This window comes from Oncorhynchus tshawytscha, linkage group LG34 (genome assembly GCF_018296145.1).
Source record: "Oncorhynchus tshawytscha isolate Ot180627B linkage group LG34, Otsh_v2.0, whole genome shotgun sequence".
Taxonomy (NCBI): domain Eukaryota; kingdom Metazoa; phylum Chordata; class Actinopteri; order Salmoniformes; family Salmonidae; genus Oncorhynchus; species Oncorhynchus tshawytscha.
The window spans coordinates 3,180,607-3,199,706 of record NC_056462.1 but is presented as its reverse complement, the minus strand read 5'-3'; the positions used below and the strand labels follow the sequence as shown (position 1 = coordinate 3,199,706).

The window sequence follows — 19,100 nt, the reverse complement described above, 5'->3', positions numbered from 1 at the left end:
GACTTTCAGGGATGATCTGCGCTGTGCCCGTCATGTAGAAAACAACAGGCCTGTGTCCCAAATGGCCCTTATTCCTCACATAGTGCACTACTTTAGACTTGTGCGTCCATGTGAGCATTAGTGCAGTCCTCTGGAGCCTGGTCGAAAGGAGGGCACTATTTAGGGAATATGGTACCATTTGGGACACAGGACAACCTTGTTCACCACCGTACCAGATACTGGACATCAAAAGTTGCCATGGCAACCGAGTGGCGCGGGTGAAAAGTAGAGGATAGCAGAGGACAGTGTCAACTTTCACACACAGCGGGGGGGGGGGTCTCATCTCACTGTCTGCCGCGAGTAAGCTAAAACAATTTGAGCTCCCACCGGAGAAAGTCTTCACTTCAGGCTTCACTCCTGTGAATTGGGGCGACATTTTGTCTCCTACCACTTTTGCAAATAGGCAAGAACACATGGAGGATTAAAAAAAAAAACACATTGAGAGAGGAATACGAAAGAGAGAGCGGGAGAGAGAAGAGAAGTGGAAAAGCAATGAGATGTCAAGTAGCGTAAGCCCAGGGAAATGAGGCGGAGAGATCGTTTCTGGAAATAAGCTTGGTAATAGTACGAGCATTTCCGTGAAGGAGGAAGGGGGGAAAGAGAGTGAAGGACAGAGAGCGAAGAACGGCAAAAACATTCAAATAACACTCATCGGCTTTTGAATTGTGCATTGAAGGTGTTTATTGACGGCGGATTGCCCCAGAGAAAGAAAAAAACGGAACAAAACTCTCTCATCCGTGTCTTCGTGGTTAAGTAAGACATGCCAGTGAGATCTTGTTGGAAATGAGAGTTGGATAACGATGACAAAGTTTCTCTCCAAAGCCGACTTGATTCTTGTCAAAGCTCTGCATACACCACAAACGAATGCACATGAGGCATGCCAAGATCAAACATGCCATGATCAGGTGCCGTGATCAGATAAGTGCACACACACACACTACATTAACGATAATCTCCAGTACCAAACTAGTGTCGTAGAAGTGTGTCGTTTTCACGTGTAGACATCTGCCCACGCCATCTCTCTCTCTGTCTCTCCATCTCTGTCTCGATCTCTCTTTCCCTGCCTACCCCACTCTCTCCTCTCTCTCTGCCTGTCTCTCTCTGTCTCTATCTCTCTTTCCCTACCTACCCCACTCTCTCTGCCTGTCTCTCTCTGTCTCTATCTCTCTTTCCCTGCCTACCCCACTCTCTCTCCTCTCTCTCTGCCTGCTCTCTCTGTCTCTATCTCTTTCCCTACCTACCCCACTCTCTCTCCTCTCTCTCTGTCTGTCTCTCTCTCTCTCTTTCCCTCCCTGCCTATTCACCCCCTTCCCCTTCCTCCCTCCCTCCCAAAATCTGAGTAAACAGCCATCGGCATAGCAGTCATTTCAACTGTCTCATCAAAGCCACAGAGACACAGGCCCGGGTTATTTGTGTTATTCCTCAAACACGGTTGGTGGCAAAGACATCTGGAGGATTGGAGTCTGATTGTTGACAGGATGTGTCCCTATTCACAGGACTGCTGGCGGTCGCTGCCTCTCCTTTTTTGTTTCTCAGCGTGTGAAGTTTGCCTCTAATTAACATAAGTAATTCCAGTTTTGTTTTTGTTTCGACGACAATGAGCTTTCTGCGAAAGATCACAGAATCACACTTTCGCTTTGCTCAATCCCTCTCTGACTCTCGTTCTAATTCAGTTCACTCTCTCTCCTTCACTCCCACCCCCCTCTCTCGCTCCTTTCTTTCATTCCTTCCTTTTCCTTCCACTCTTTCATGATCCGACTCCCTCGCCTGTGTTCTCTTCCCTCTTTCTCTCCCTTCGTGTTCCTTTTCTCTCTCTCTCTCTCTCTCTCATTTTCTCTCTTTCTCTTTCACAGGTGCACAGCTGTGGAGGAAATTTCCTCAACGTGCTCGCACAAAGTGTCCATACTTGAGGGAGCCATAGAGAAAGAGAGAGATGAGAGAGAGAGAGACAGAGAGAGAAAGGAGAGAAAGAGGGGAGAGAACATCACTTCCCCAGCTCCCGGGCCCCCCCCAAAATAAGTCCCTACACAGGATAAAGATGTACTGACAGATGAGGGAGTCGGCTCATCAAAGAGTGGAAGGAAAAGGAAGGAATGAAAGAAAGGAGCGAGTGACTGATGAGAGCGAGAGAGGGGGAGAGAGAGGGGGTGGGGGTGAAGGAGAGAGAGTGAGGCGAAATAGAACGAGAGAGTCAGAGAGGGATTGAGCAAAGCGAAAGTGTGATTCTGTGATCTTTCGCAGAAAGCGCATTGTCGTCGAAACAAACAAAACTGGAATTACTTACGTTAATTAGAGGCAAGCTTCACATGCTAAGGAATAAAAAAGAGTGATCGCCAGCAGTCCTGTGAATACAGTGGCTGGCAAAAGTATTCACCCTACTTGGCATTTCTCCTATTTTGTTGCCTTACAACCTGGAATTAAAATGTTTTTTTTTGGGGGGGGTTGTATCATTTGATTTGCACAACATGCCTACCAATTTGAAAATGCTAAATATTTTTTATTGTGAAACAAACAAGAAATAAGACAAAAAAACTGAAAACTTGCACAGCTATTCATCCCCCCCAAAGTCAATACTTTGGAGAGACACCTTTTGCAGCAATTACAGCTGCAAGTCTCTTGGGGTATGTCTCTATGAGCTTGGCACATCTTGCCACTGGGGTTTTTGCCCATTCTTCAAGGTATAACTGCTACAGCTCCTTCAAGTTGGATGGGTAACGCTGGTGTACAGCAATCTTTAAGTCATACCACAGATTCTCAATTGGATTGAGGTCTGTGCTTTGACTAGGCCATTCCAATACATTTAAATGTTTCCCCTTAAACCACTCGACTGTTGCTTTAGCAGTATGCTTAGGGTCATTGTTCTGCTGGAAGGTGAACCTCCGTCCCAGTCTCAAATCTCTGGAAGACTAAAACAGGTTTCCCTCAAGAATGTCTCTGTTTTTAGCGCCATTCATCATTCCTTCAATTCTGACCAGTTTCCCATTCCCTGCCGATGAAAAATGGACAGATACTCCAATCTCCGTTGTTGAGCTTTGCAGCTCCTTCAGGGTTATCTTTGGTCTCTTTGTTGCCTCTCTGATTAATGCCCTCCTTGCCTGGTCCATGAGTTTTGGTGGGCGGCCCTCTCTAGGCAAGTTTGTTGTGGTGCCATATTCTTCAATTTTTTAATAATGGATTTAATGGTGCTCTGTGGGATGTTCAAAGTTTTGGATATTTTTTTATAACCCAACCCTGATCTGTACTTCTCCACAACATTGTCCCTGACCTGTTTGGAGAGCTCCTTGGTCTTTATGCTTGGTCTCAGTGCTTGATGCTTCACTACAGACCCGGGTTCGATCCCGGGCTGTGTCGCAGCCAGCCACGACTGACAGACCCATGAGGCGGCTCATGGGTCGTCCGGTCTAGTTCAGGGTTTGGCCGGCAGGGATGTCCTTATCTTATCGTACTCTAGCGACTCCTGTGGTGGGCCGGGTGCATACACGCTGACACAGTCGCCAGTTGTACTGTGTTTCCTCCAACACATTGGTGCGGCTGGCTTCCGGGTTAAGCAAGCAGTTTGTCTACAATCCTCTCTAACACTCAAATACTTCCTCTTGAACCAGCGTTGGGAAGCCACATATGGTCTTAGTATGTGGTCAGATCATTAAGCATACTTGAGGTATCATGATAAATGATAAACTTCATTTCCCATATTCATTAAGCATATCAGAGTAGGAATGCTGGTCTAGTATCAGTTTTGCCTTTTAGATCACAATGCGTGAAAGATAATGTGGACTACCAAGAGCTGATCCTAGATCAGTACTCCTACCCTGAAACGATTTGTGAACACGGGCCCAGACCTCATTGCGTGAGTTTTCTGTCAACCTGACACGTCACCATTTCCATTCAGTGATAACCCCGGCGACACACATAATTGTTGCTGGATATAGCCAGATGCCAATGGCATGAGTCAACTGAGCAGGAATCTAAAGGAGAACAAAAAAAATGTCTTGATCCGATGGCAGAAAACATAGCGATACATTGACTCACAAAGTGTTTCTGAAAATCTTTAATAAGCTGTGAAGTGAGCTGTGGTGACTAAAGCCATCTTCCCGTACTCCCTGTTCTCTTTTGAGATCCTATGAGTCATACATTCCCGCTGCGCAAACGTCCCTGGGAGAGAGGGCCACATGAAGGCTTTAATGATTGGTGCCCGCCTGTGGGGCCAACCCAGAAACCGGGCATATACACACATGCGTGCGCATACACACACACACACACACACACACACACACACTCTCTCTTTCTCTCTTGGCAGGCAAATGCCACTTTGATAAAGGTCACTTCTGGAAACAAGATCAGTGTATTATGGGATTCAGTCCTATTTATTCCTTTTTGTTGTTTTTCCTCCCTTCTTACTTCGGCCTTGTGGGTTTTTTGAAAACACCAGAGAAGAGAGCGTGTCACTGACGCACTGACCGTGCAACGCCTAGGGCTCGTCCAATTGAATTCAGCGAACTCCAAAAACACAGAAAAGGCACGGACTGTTCATGTTTGGCATACAATTAAAGCTCATTAAAGCTCATTAATAGTGCTGTCATGGGACTTGCAATGGTCAAGTGGAAGGAAATAGAATAAGATGATTGTGAAGTGGATGCATACTTACATTAGAGTGGGAGGCATGCTAATAGGGACCGAAACATTGCCCTTAAGTGTTTGGATTGGATTTGATCTTACTTTTCTTTGATGGAACATTGTGTTCAAATTGGCCCTCCTTATTAAGGGCCACTTGAGCTTGATTGTACACAACATTGAATCAAGTCAGACTTTTTTTTTTTTCAATTTCAGCTGGCTCCACTCTCCACTCATGACGTCAGAGATGGTAGATTAGCGCCTGTTAGAGCGCTGAGAGTGCAGTATGCAGAGAGTGGGAGCAGATTGCATTGGCTAGGCTAGGAGAGAGAGAGAGAGAGAGAGAGAGAGAGAGAGAGAGAGAGAGAGAGAGAGAGAGAGAGAGAGAGAGAGAGAGAGAGAGAGAGAGAGAGAGAGAGAGAGAGAGAGAGAGAGAGAGAGAGAGAGAGAGATTCCTCTGAGGGCCCAGACAGTGTCTCCTGAAGCATGGAGAGGTTACAGGTGTGTTGTCTTCACAAAGAACCGCATCGTTTTTAAGAGCCAGTCAGTCATACAAAGGATCCTGCCCATTGTTCCTCCACTCTGTCACCAGAACACATATCTTGGTGAGTAAAAGACCCAAAGAAAAGTTGGATGCGAACCTCTCACCTTGGTTTGGTTGAGGCCTGAATTGGAACCAACACTGTTCTCGGCTCGCAGGAATTTAGTTAATTCAGTTCATTCTCATTATTGGGTGACATTTACCATTGGCGTGATTACAGTGGACTTAATCTTGAGGGTGGCGCCGCTGCGATTCTCTCTCAATTAACCTAATGCTTCCCCCGTAACTAAGGAAACGCCTGATTGAACAGCCAAGAGGATCAGCTGCTCTGCTGCTCTGTTTTGATAGGGATGGTGACATTGGTGCGTCACACCGTCAACTATGGAGAAGAAACAAAATATGACTTTGTTTGCCGAAGCTCAGATTCCATGACAACCAACTCCACCATTGGTGCTGTCGTGAGACAGTAAGCAAATAGTAGCCCAGAGCGAGCCAGCCGGGCTCCCTTCATTAGCGTAATCAATCAGATAGGGAGGACAATGTGACTAATACGCCCCCGTTGGGTGGTGGTGGCCCACGGCCAGTTTTGTCACAGGGCATCACACTCATTGCCCAACCAGCCCAATGCAATGCGTGGGTGCTTGGACCTGGAGGGCCCAGAGTGGACGAGTCAAACTTTTGTCAAGATTTTCTTTCAAGTTCCCCTTGGGAAAAGCTTGAAGGCTCTCCCTGAAGCATTAGCGTGCCCATGTTGTGGTCATTGTCTAACCAGCCCCTATTCATGGGTGATTGAGAACCTGGAGGGGCGAAGCAATGGAAGGGTCAAGTTTTGCTACATTTTGTCCAAGGACCAGTGGGGAACTGCTCGAGGGCTCCCGGAAATGTCAGAGTGTTCGGTGTTTTGGTGAGCACATGTGACATAGGCCTAGATGACGTTCTCAACGGCCCAAAGTGGGGTCGAAGTAGGACCCATCAAATGGTATGAGGTGACCATAGCACTGCCAGCAGTCCTGATCTGATGGACAGTGGCAAGGGGGGAAAGATGAGAGTAGGGCTGACATACTTACATACTATCTTAGGCCATATGAGATCATCTACCGCCTTTAGCAAAAGCAACATTGTCCTAGTTGCCCTTTTCTGTTTTTTAGTCAACGTTTTACATCATAATTTCTTCGACATCCTGGTTTCCTCGTACTTCTCAAAGGTTTTTGGTAAATCACCTTCCCGGAACCCCCGTATCTTTCAATAATCAGGGATCGGGATCCATTGAAAAAGGGATGGCTATCTCCAATGGTCCTCACCTAAACGATTAACCGCCTGACCTTCACCATGGTCCATTTCTAAACAGGAAGTAATGCTATTTATCGCTATCACTGGGGACGTACTCTCATTGAGTCAGAAAACACTTCCGCCTTGTATCACCCCTCAGTGTGTCCAGCACCATATACGGGTCATGTTTTGACAGTTGGCTCCGACCTCTTGCTTTGGTGTTTCGTTTTCTCACTCCATTCTTTGATTAGGCTTGAACGTCTCATGCCTCAGGGATCTATATCACAATATCCAACCGGTCGAAGATAAGTGACAAAAGTGAATCAAATCAATTGTTATTTGTCACATGCTTCCTAAAAAAACAAACAGGTGTAGACTAACAGTGTAATGCTTACTTATGGGTCCTTTTCCAACAATGCAGAGTTAAATTAGAATTGAAATAGTGACAAGAGGAATGAATACACAGTGAATAATGACTAACAATAACGAGTACAAAATAACATGGCTGTATACAGGGAGTAGCAGTACCGAGTTGATGTGCAGGAGTATGAGGTCATTGAGGTAGCTATGTACTGTACATATAGGTAGGGGTAAAGTGACTAGACAACAGGGTAGATATTAGACTGAGCTGTAGTATGTGGAGCAGCAGTGTACTGTGTGTGGTGTGTGTGCTTATGTGTGTATGTGTGGCTTGAGTATGCATGTAAGTATACATGTTATGTATGGGTGTGCACATACCATGGCTCTCTCCCCAATTGGTAGTTACAGTCTTGTCTCGTCGCTGCAACTCCCGTACGTACTCGGGAGAGGCGAAGGTCGAGAGCCATGCGTCCTTCCGAAACATGACCCTGCCAAACCGCACTGAGTCTTGACACACTGCTCCCTTAACAAGGAAGCCGGCCACACCAATGTGTCGGAGGGAACACCGCACAGCTGGCGACCGAAGTCAGTGTGCATGCGCGAGGCCGTCACAAGGAGTCGGTAGAGCGCGATGGGAACAGGACATCCCAGCCGGCCAGATCCTCCCCTAACCCGGACGACGCTGGGCCAATTGTGCACTGCCTCATGGGTCTCCCGGTCGCGTCCGGCTGCGACACAGCCCGGGATCGAACCCTGATCTGTAGTGACACTTCTAGCACTGCGATGCAGTACCCTAGACCGCTGTGCCACTCGGAAGGCCTTGATGAGGTATTTAGAGGTCTTATGGCTTGGAGGTATAAGCTGTTCAAGGTCCTTTTTGGGCCCTAGTTATATACTGGGCTGTACTCATCAGCCTATGTAGTGCCTTGCGTTCGGGTGCCTTGCATTTACCATGCCAAGTGTTGATGTAGCCAGTCAAGATGCTCTCGAAGGTGCAGCTGTAGAACATTTTGAGGCCAAATCTTTTTAGCTTCCTGAGGGGGAAGAGGCCATTGTGCCCTCTTCACAACTGTGTGGGTGTGTGTGGACCATGTTAATTCCTTTGTGATGTGGACACAGAGGAACTTGCTCTCGACCCGCTCCACTACAGCCCCATCGTTGTGGATGGGGGTGTGCTCACCACTCCGTTTCCTGTAGTCCACCATCAGCTCTTTTGTCTTGCTGACATTGAGGGAGAGGTTGATGAAAGCTGCGGACGAGGACTAAATTGACACTAGAGAGGTGCAAGGAGAATGGATTCAACCGTCACCAATTCTCGTTAAAGGGCCCTGGGCCTTTGTCAAAACTGGAGGATGCATCCCCCCCACCCTTCTCTCTGTCTCTCGCTCCCTCTTTCTCTCTCCCCACCATTCCCCCATTTCCCTTCATAGGAGCAATCACAACAAACTGACACCCTGCTCGGAATAACAACAAAGTCCATCCCTCAGGGCAAAGCTCTTCTCTACTGTTTTATCATGCATCTTGTAAATAACATGTCATCTTCAGCTGTCCCCCCCTAAGAGACTTTTCCTCCGAGACGTGAGATCCCCTCCAGGGTACTGTGGCTTCGCTGCACTCCCTTGTGTCTTCTTAAGTCAAGGTGTCCCAGCCTCCTTGGCCCCATCTAATCTCCTGTGCCTACATCTCTCAATGCCGGCTCATTTTTATTCATTTCCTTTACCGTTTCTTGTAAGCATATGTCGCTTTGAGCCTTGAGCTATCTAGAACCTGAAAGTGTTCTTCAGCTGCCCCCATAGGGGAACCCTTTGGAGAACCATTTTTGGTTCCAGGTAGAACCCTTTCCTCAGAGGGTTCTACCTGGAACCCAAAAGAGTTCTATGCGGAACCAAAAAGGGTTCTCCTATGGGGACAGCCGAATAACCCCTTGGAACTATTTTCAAAAGGGTTTTTCTCTACATGTTGCAGAATCCACTCTATCCTCGTCCACCACCAATTAGCATGTAATTGCAATTTCTCTCTCTCTATATATATATATATATAGGGAGAGAGAGAGAGAAATTGCAATATATATGTATATATACTGTATATATACTGTATGTGTGTATATATACATATATATATACTGTATATATATATATATATACTATATATATATATATATATATATATATATATATATATACTGTATATTGTCAGCTGAGATGTATCAATATTTGAATGTCTGTATGTTATATATCCCTGATTCTATTCTCTATTCAAAGATATTTAGATTTAGTGAGGGCTATGGAGGTATAGATACATATATTACCTCCTCTCCTCCAGCCAACTGTTGCAAAGAGCTGATAAGAGGCAATTTGAGTAATGAGATTGTTTTCTGCTTGGCAGGAGTGAAAGGACCCCTATTCCACCTGAATCGGGTAATCTGCAGCTAAACAGCGTTATTCACTAACACATCTACCAGCAAAAGTAGTAATCGTCCAAGTGACTTAAAAAAAGGATGAGAAAAAAGAGAGACAAAACGTAACCAACAATCAGGAAGACTAACAGACTGATAATCCTGGGAGGAAACCACAGATGAACTTGCAATTTCCGCCACGGCACTGCGCAGTCTTTTTCTGTGTCTCCCTAAAAATAGCAGCTAGGCCGCTATCGGAAAGATCAGGCTGTATCTACGGTTGGGGGAGTGTGTGACTGTGTGTATTGTTTGTGTCTGTGTGTGTGTGTATGTGTTTGTGTGTATAATGGCTGTGCTTGCCTGTGTGTATTAATTTGTGTGTGTGTGTATAGTGGCGGTAAAGCACAACACAGAAGCCCTGGATGAGTCAGCGAAAGGAGCACACTGTTCTCTCCCAGTCTAAATGATGTACGACATGGCTGTCCGTGGGTGGGATGGAAGGTAGGGGGCGAATTCCATTACACCTTGGTAAAGAGAGACAAAAGGAGAGATAAAATGTAAGAAAAGAGGAGGAGAAGGTGCAATAAGCAACAGGTCCGGGCTCCGCGTGGGCGAGACACACAGACACACACACACACACCTCTCAACATGTAGCTGGTGCTTGGGGCATTGGTCTCTGCGGCATGGCATTTTTTTTTGTCCCAGCGTGGAGATGATTGCAGCTCTGAACACACAAACCCTGTTGTGACTCCGTGTAAAGAGATTGACAAGTCCCGACACTCCGTGTGAGCATGCGTCCCAAATGGCACCCCACTCCCTACATAGTGCATAACTCTGGGCACCGGTAGTGCACTATTGTAGGGGAAAGGGTGGCATTTGGGACGCAGGGGCAAAGAACTTTCCTCCTAGATTTCCTTTTACATTTGTGTCTAGTCATTTCTCCTTGGTTGTTTGTGTAGGATGTGATAGGCTGGGATATGTCCTCCAGACTATTTCTTGTGTCGCTGGCTTTAGTTTACCGACCAGAAATCTTTCTGTCTTTGCCACGTCAATAGCCAGCAAATGGTCATATGATAATAAAGTGTACTTCCGTTCCCGGAATCATTCAAACGTGGTCGCAGTGTGTGATATCTGAGTGCACATATATCTGATTCCTACCTGGCCAGTGTAACTCAGACAGCTTTTTTACCTGGGCTGTTGAAGTTGAAACACCCCAGTGACAACAGCAATTGGACATATCCCAACTGGAATCTCTTTCTGCCACATGGTCTTCAAGGGATACTTCAGGATTTTGGCTATGGTAGTTCAAGGTAGTTTCGCGAGCCAATGCTAACTAGCATTAGCACAATGACTGGAAGTCTATGGGTATCTGCTAGCATGCCAGGAGATACCCACAGACTTCCAGTCATTGCACTCATGCTAGTTAGCATTGGCTTGTGAAACTACCTCAAACCTCCTTCATACTGGATACAGAGACAATTGTGTCCACGAGTTCATCTGACTCTGGGGAAGTAGATAAAAGGGCCTCATTGCCAAAATCCCAAAGTATCTCTTTAAACTAGACCACAAACTGCTATACAGACTTAAACAGTTAAATGTAACTGATAAAATGAGTCCCTTGGGGAATCAGGCCTTCAGTATTTGAGTTCTGGAGGCGCCAACCAGTGAATGTGAATGTAGGCCAGGGCTTGTAAAGGAGGCATGGTAGTATTAGAGGTAGCTGAGAGAGAGTGTCATTAATAATATAAACAGAGCCACTACCGTCCTGCTGTCTCACAAGTCCTTTTTCTCACCCCTATTTTTCTCTGCCTCTGACTCTCTCTCTCTCTCCCTCTCTCTCTCTCTCTCTCTCTCTCTCTGCCTGTGTAAAGTAGGTTATGTGTAGCAATGACACAGGCCCCACCAATATCCTCCATCCCGTCTTTATTATGCATAGTTTGACGAACAGCCTGCCACCCTGTCCAGGCTCTAGAGCCTCCAAAACAGACATTGTAGTTTAGTTATGTGTCCTAAGGCAGGGCACTTACTGCTGGCTGCTTTTTGGGGGATGTTTTTTGTTTCAGATGTGTTTTTGTTCATTTTCAAATCAGAACCATCTGGGTTAATGTAGCTCAGCTCATGGGCAGCGGGCTGCGGTGGCGGCCTCTGTTGAACCATGACGCGGCCTCTGTTGAACCATGACGCGGCCTCTGTTGAACCATGACGCGGCCTCTGTTGAACCATGACGCGGCCTCTGTTGAACCATGATGCGGCCTCTGTTGAACCATGACGCGGCCTCTGTTGAACCATGACGCAGCCTCTGTGGCGGCCTCTGTTGAACCATGACGCGACCTCTGTTGAACCATGACGCGGCCTCTGTTGAACCATGACGCGACCTCTGTTGAACCATGACGCGGCCTCTGTTGAACCATGACGCGGCCTCTGTTGAACCATGACGCGGCCTCTGTTGAACCATGACGCGGCCTCTGTTGAACCATGACGCGGCCTCTGTTGAACCATGACGCGGCCTCTGTTGAACCATGACGCGACCTCTGTTGAACCATGACGCGGCCTCTGTTGAACCATGACGCGGCCTCTGTTGAACCATGACGCGGCCTCTGTTGAACCATGACGCGGCCTCTGTTGAACCATGACGCAACCTCTGTGGCGGCCTCTGTTGAACCATGACGCGACCTCTGGCGGCCTCTGTTGAACCATGACGCGGCCTCTGTTGAACCATGACGCGACCTCTGTCTGAACCATGACGCGGCCTCTGTTGAACCATGACGCAGCCTCTGTGGCGGCCTCTGTTGAACCATGACGCGACCTCTGTTGAACCATGACGCGGCCTCTGTTGAACCATGACGCGACCTCTGTTGAACCATGACGCGGCCTCTGTTGAACCATGACGCGGCCTCTGTTGAACCATGACGCGGCCTCTGTTGAACCATGACGCGGCCTCTGTTGAACCATGACGCGGCCTCTGTTGAACCATGACGCGGCCTCTGTTGAACCATGACGCGACCTCTGTTGAACCATGACGCGGCCTCTGTTGAACCATGGCCTCTGTTGAACCATGACGCGGCCTCTGTTGAACCATGACGCGGCCTCTGTTGAACCATGACGCAACCTCTGTGGCGGCCTCTGTTGAACCATGACGCGACCTCTGTGGCGGCCTCTGTTGAACCATGACGCGGCCTCTGAACCATGACGCGGCCTCTGTTGAACCATGACGCGACCTCTGTGGCGGCCTCTGTTGAACCAACCATGACGGCCTCAGTTGAACCATGACGCGACCTCTGTGGCGGCCTCTGTTGAACCATGACGCGGCCTCTGTTGAACCATGACGTGAGCGGGGAGAGCGAGAGACTTCAACCTGAATCGCTTCAGTAAATATTCTGTGCCCATGAATAAATCAGGGATATGTAAAAAGATATATATATAACACAAATAAATAAAACAACAGTGTCACCCCGAGCAAGGCCAGCAGAGCGGTTCCACGTTGTGCAGCGCTGAAACGTATGGAAGACAGTACCCCTCTGATTACAGCCAGTTTCATCCAGGCCACCTCTAGCTCTACTGATGCTGGGCATTCCCATTCTTCCCTCCTTCCCCCACTCCTCTCTCCCACATTGAAGAAAACAAGATAAACTTTAATGAATGCCTGTATTACCGGAAAGAATGCCATCACCTTTTCGCGCGGCTAGCATGTTTGTTCGATACAAACAATGTCAAATGTAACCATCTAGTCCCATTCCTAAGGCTCACTGTCTCGGTAATGTCTTCCCCAAGCCAATGCATTGTGCTTTCCAAGCCTGCAAAGCCAGAGACTCTAAATAACATTCAAGATGAGATGACATTTAACTAGGCAAGTCAATTAAGAACAAATTCTTGTTTACAATGACGGCCTACCCCGGCCAAACCTTGTTGACTCTGGGCCAACTGTGCGCCGCCCTGCGGGACTCCCAATCACAGCCAGATGTGACACAGCCTGGATTTGAACCAGGGACTGCTGTGATGCCTTGTGCACTGAGACGCAGTGCCTTCGACCGCTGCCCCACTCGGGGGCGCTAAGGCAGAGAAAACGGTGATAAGGGTGGAGCGTTATGGGCCGGACGGAGATGGCTATGACTCTATGACTTTCGACACTCCGGGTCTAATACCATCTGTGTTGTTACTCTCGGTTCTCGGGCACACAGAGCAGTGGCCTGGAATGGGTGTCCCACTCATTGGGCTGGGTTGCCACTTCAGGGTTTCAGACAAAGCCATCAGCTCGATGTCTCTCTGTCTGTGTGCGTGTGGAAGTCGCTCCGGGTAAGAGATGGTAAATGGATAAAATGTCAATGTTAAATATGTGTGTGTGTGTGTGCTCTCTCTTGTCAATGTGATAGCCCCCTGCTGTCCTTTGGAATAGGCTTCGGTTGCTAGACTCGACATTGTGGCTAAACCGCTTTGTGGGAAATAGATGCCGCCTAGCTGCGACAGAAACAAATTAGGCCCTCGCAAAGCAGTTGAAGATAGTCGTCATTGAACGGCACTGTATTTTGCTTCCAACTAGGCCCGACTGGAACTGTTTTCAACCATAATGCGCATTACAACCAATATAAATACATACATACACACACACACACACACACACACACACACACACACACACACACACACACACACACACACACACACACACAGACACACACAGCTAAGGAATTTAGGGCCTGGCCCGTGTGTAACTCTTAGGCACCTCTTTACTAATAAACGCTGCCTACCCGGTGTGACTTCTCCCTCCTAAAAACCCCACCGCACCGCAAACTGCTGCCGAATGGGACATTGAAATTGTACGGCCGTAAAACGTAAAACCTTCACCATCAATATGGTAATTTTTGATCTTACCTGCTGTACAGATCATTAAAAAAAGTATATTTTGTGGCTACTTCCATTAATAAAAGCCCGGGGCTTCTCCTCATGGCTCCTGTGTTTCTTCACTCTGTGCTTAAAGGCCCCTTAAAGCAGACGGGGGGGTCTGTAAAGGTCTGGTACTAGGACCCTAAAGCTAAGCCTGAAGGTGACATTTCCTCCACTCTCAGCCTCTGGCTCTACCACCTAGCGCTGACAGATTGCACTGAGTCGTCTGCTACCACGGTCCTCGCTGCCAAATGTGATCGTGGGGTCTTTGTTAGGCTTTGTTCCACTCCATTTTCTGATCAACTCCCTCCCTCCTGCTGTTGTAGCGCTCTCTGGTTCTATCATTCCATCCATCTTTTGACCTTTCTCCCTTTCTTTCTGTCTTCCTTTTTTAACTGTCGCTAACCATATGAAATGGACCACTGCCGTCTGCTGTCTTACAGGTCCCCCCCCCCTCTCTCTCTCTCTCTCTCTCTCTCTCTCTCTCTCTCTCTCTCTCTCTCTCTCTCTCTCTCTCTGTGCCTCTATTTGTCCCATATTCTCTCTCTCTCTCTCGTTGGGAGACGACGACTTTGCTCATGAGTCACTCTGACATGACATTGAGAGCTCAGATATTGCTATGTGTAATATTGTAGTCATTATGAAGACCAGAAGGGTGTGTATGACTCTGTGTACCCCAGACATAAGCCTTTGTTACAAATAGTACATTTCAGGGACAGCCCATTCCAAACAAACAGCTGAGAATGTAACTCGTGGGTGACAGCAGAACCCTAGCTTAATCAACCTCTCCCTCTCTCTCTCTCTCTCTCTCTCTCTCTCTCTCTCTCATACAGTATGTCTTTCTCAGAAGTGGTTGAATGCTAACATGCATTTCCATGTATTCGTCATTCTTAGAGACAATCTAGCCCAACAGAGCTTACATTACATTCGGTATCCAACACTTAACATTTGGGTAATAAGATAAAGGAGTGACATGATCCACTCTGAATGTTATACCATCTCTTTGGGTGCAAAGTTCAAAGGTGCAATATCATTCAAATGTTGACCTTTGGTTAGCCTGTTTCTGACCTCCCTCTCTCCTTTCCTCCCGGTCAGAACAAGATCATCCTGGACCCGCTGACGTTCAGCGAGGCGCGTTTCCGCCCCTCCCTGGAGGAGCGCCTGGAGAGCATCATCAGCGGCGCCGCCCTCATGGCCGACTCGTCCTGCACCCGCGACGACCGCCGCGAGCGCATCGTGGCTGAGTGCAACGCCGTCCGGCAGGCCCTGCAAGACCTGCTGAGCGAGTACATGAACAATGTGAGTAACCCTCGAAGAGGATTTTGGGCTTACCGCATATTAACACACACACACACACACATGCACAATCACATGTGCGTGCATACACACACTCAAACACACACACACCTTTCCTCAGATACACAAGCTGCTACAGTTTGTACTACTCGTGTTCTATCCTTTCTACGTCTTGTTAAAAAATTCACTGCAACCACGCACTCACACGCACACACACACACACACACACACACACAGACACACACACACACCACAGCTCCAATCCATTCCACACATTGCCCCATCTATTCTTCTTTCAGCTCTAGACAATTCCCCACTCTCCCTTTTACCACGAACTTGCACACTTGTCTGGTTTTACTCTGTTGAAATCCATCCTCTCTATTCTACAGTGTGATAGTTGGACTGTAATGTGATATGCACAGCGTGACACGAGAGACAAGAACGCCATTTTGGCTCCCAGTGGCATTCCTCACTATAAATCTCCTCAGTCCATAACCCCCCCACTGCAGAGCAGTTACCGACCCCCTGGTCGGGCCGCTAGATAACCTAATGGCCTTGACTTTGGATGTGAGTTACAGCAGTGAAGGAAGGCTGGCCGCAGCCGTGGCCATTCATGTGTTTCTCTCACTGTACCAGGTTATTGTGTGCTTTGCTGTGCTCAGCGTCCATAGACTTCATTGCAACCAGAGCCGAAATGGGGGCTCTATCGTGTCATTTCGGCCTTGTGTTGGGTTGGCCTGCAGGGCTTAGTTTTGTGACTGGGTGGCCATTTTGGATACATTAAGGGGATCATGAATGAAGTTTCGGTGGTGGCGGTGGTGCAATTAGTTGTCAGTTACTACTTAAAGGGCCCTAGTCCTTGAGGGAGGTCCCTCTAAATTTCTTTCTCTTTATGGCCTCCTCCTCTTTCTCTCTCTGTCAGCGTTTGTAGTCATTAGCAGTAGCAGAGAGCTCGGGCTCAGAGGCTTTTGAATCCCTCGTGGATCCTAAGTAGCTCATCAGCACTACCATCGTCCCCTGGGCCCAACTAGTGTGTTTACCAAAGCAATGGCCACCCACAGTGTCTCACAGTGAAAAAACAGGCATGAGGACAATAAATAAGTGTTCTGAGTTGCCTCCATTCTGTTTGTGACAGTTAGAAGGATAGTTCATGGGCGGCAGGTAGCCTAGTGGTTAGAGAGGCGAGCTAACAACTGGAGGGTTGCAAATTCTAATCCTGGGTCTGATGGGAAAAATCCGGCGGGAAGTGAGCTGGCAATCGGAGGGTTCCTGTGATCAAAATCATAGATGCCATCACCTGCCGTTGTGCCCTTGAGCAAGGCACTTAACCACCCCGTGACAGCTGCTCCACATGTGCCGAAGTAGGGCATGCTCCCTGTGTGTCTTCCAGCGGGTTTGTGATAAAGCAGAAGTCCTGGTGGACCTGGTGTATAATTCCCATTGAACCTGGTGTATAATTCCCATTGGACCTGGTGTATAAATCCCATTTGACCTGGTGTATAATTCCCATTTGACCTGGTGTATAATTCCCATTGGACCTGGTGTATAATCCCCATTAGACCTGGTGTATAATTCCCATTAGACCTGGTGTATAATTCCCATTGGACCTGGTGTATAATTCCCATTAGACCTGGTGTATAATCCCCATTAGACCTGGTGTATAATCCCCATTGGACCTGGTGTATAATTCCCATTGGACCTGGTGTATAATTCCCATTAGACCTGGTGTATAATTCCCATTGGACCTGGTGTATAATTCCCATTAGACCTGGTGTATATGGACCCCATTGGACCTGGTGTATAATTCCCATTAGACCTGGTGTATAATCCCCATTAGACCTGGTGTATAATCCCCATTGGACCTGGTGTATAATTCCCATTGGACCTGGTGTATAATTCCCATTAGACCTGGTGTATAATTCCCATTGGACCTGGTGTATAATTCCCATTAGACCTGGTGTATAATTCCCATTGGACCTGGTGTATAATTCCCATTAGACCTGGTGTATAATCCCCATTAGACCTGGTGTATAATCCCCATTAGACCTGGTGTATAAATCCCATTGGACCTGGTGTATAATCCCCATTGGACCTGGTGTATAATTCCCATTGGACCTGGTGTATAATTCCCATTAGACGTGGTGTATAATTCCCATTAGACCTGGTGTATAATTCCGATTGGACCTGGTGTATAATTCCCATTGGACCTGGTGTATAATTCCCATTGAACCTGGTGTATAATTCCCATTGGACCTGGTGTATAATTCCCATTGGACCTGGTGTATAATTCCCATTGGACCTGGTGTATAATTCCCATTGGACCTGGTGTATAATTCCCATTAGACCTGGTGTATAATTCCCATTAGACCTGGTGTATAATTCCCATTGGACCTGGTGTATAATTCCCATTGGACCTGGTGTATAATTCCCATTAGACCTGGTGTATAATTCCCATTAGACCTGGTGTATAATTCCCATTAGACCTGGTGTATAATTCCCATTGGACCTGGTGTATAATTCCCATTAGACCTGGTGTATAATTCCCATTGGACCTGGTGTATAATTCCCATTGGACCTGGTGTATAATTCCCATTGGACCTGGTGTATAATTCCCATTAGACCTGGTGTATAATTCCCATTAGACCTGGTGTATAATTCCCATTAGACCTGGTGTATAATTCCCATTGGACGTGGTGTATAATTTGACGAAGGAAGTGATCTTAAACTCACACTTCATTTTGATAGTCCTCTATAGATGATTACAGATATGTAAACAATCAATTCCAGCTCGTTTTATATTCCACAGTCTTTTAGGTTTAAGGTTAAGGGTTACATTTAAGTTTAGGGTTAGGATAAGGGTTAGGCTCGGGTTGGGCGAGGGATAGGATTACTTGATTGTTAGTTAACATGTTGTTGACAGTTAGTTGAACATCTACCGAGTTAAAAGCAATCTATTTGGGACTATCCAAATAAATTGATACCGAAGAAGGAAAGCTATAGCAAACGGACTCTGTGACAAGCTGTGTTTGGAACACATGCATATTTACTGTATCTATCAATATGTGTCATTTTTACTTACTATTTTTAACACTGTGAATATAAATATCTATGAGCGGGACAGTCCTCGGGAAATAATTCAGATGCTTCTGAACGACTAAAAGATCAAGTATTTGATACATTTCACCAAATTAGCGAGGAACTGAAGGAATTGTCCAGTTCCTTGTCCACTGTCCACTGTCCCCCCCTCTCCTACTCATAAGCTCCGCCACAGTTATGACTGAGGTTGCCTCACAGTCGGTTGGCTACGAATGAAGTGAAACAGCAATATTTTAGCTAAAGCTGCTTTTGCAACGAGAGGGTCAGAGGGCATGTCAGTGTTTCATAAATGAGTACATAGGTTTGATATTTTAGGCTAACAAACAGTGGAAGCTGAAACGTTAAACTGTTTTAGACCTATATCATACTGCCCTGCCTTTCTAAAGTCTTCGAAAGCCAAGTTAACAAACAGATCACCGACCATTTCGAATCCCACCGTACCTTCTCCGCTATGCAGTCTGGTTTCAGAGCTGGTCATGGGTGCACCTCAGTCACGCTCAAGGTACTAAATGATATCATATCTGCCATCGATAAAAGACAGTACTGTGCATCCGTCTTCATCGACCTGTCCAAAGCAATCGACTCTGTCAATCACCGGATTCTTATCGGCAG

The 19,100-nt window shown here is 47.0% G+C and overlaps 1 protein-coding gene across 1 annotated transcript in view; it reads left to right on the top strand.

Moving 5' to 3' along the window:
- The window catches only part of ctnna2 (catenin (cadherin-associated protein), alpha 2), a 677,857-nt gene that overhangs the window by 213,080 nt on the left and 445,677 nt on the right, over window positions 1-19,100 (top strand). The window contains exon 7 of the mRNA XM_042311972.1: window positions 15,192-15,395. Within this exon, the coding sequence (XP_042167906.1) occupies window positions 15,192-15,395 (204 nt within the window). The remainder of the gene's footprint in view (window positions 1-15,191; window positions 15,396-19,100) is intronic.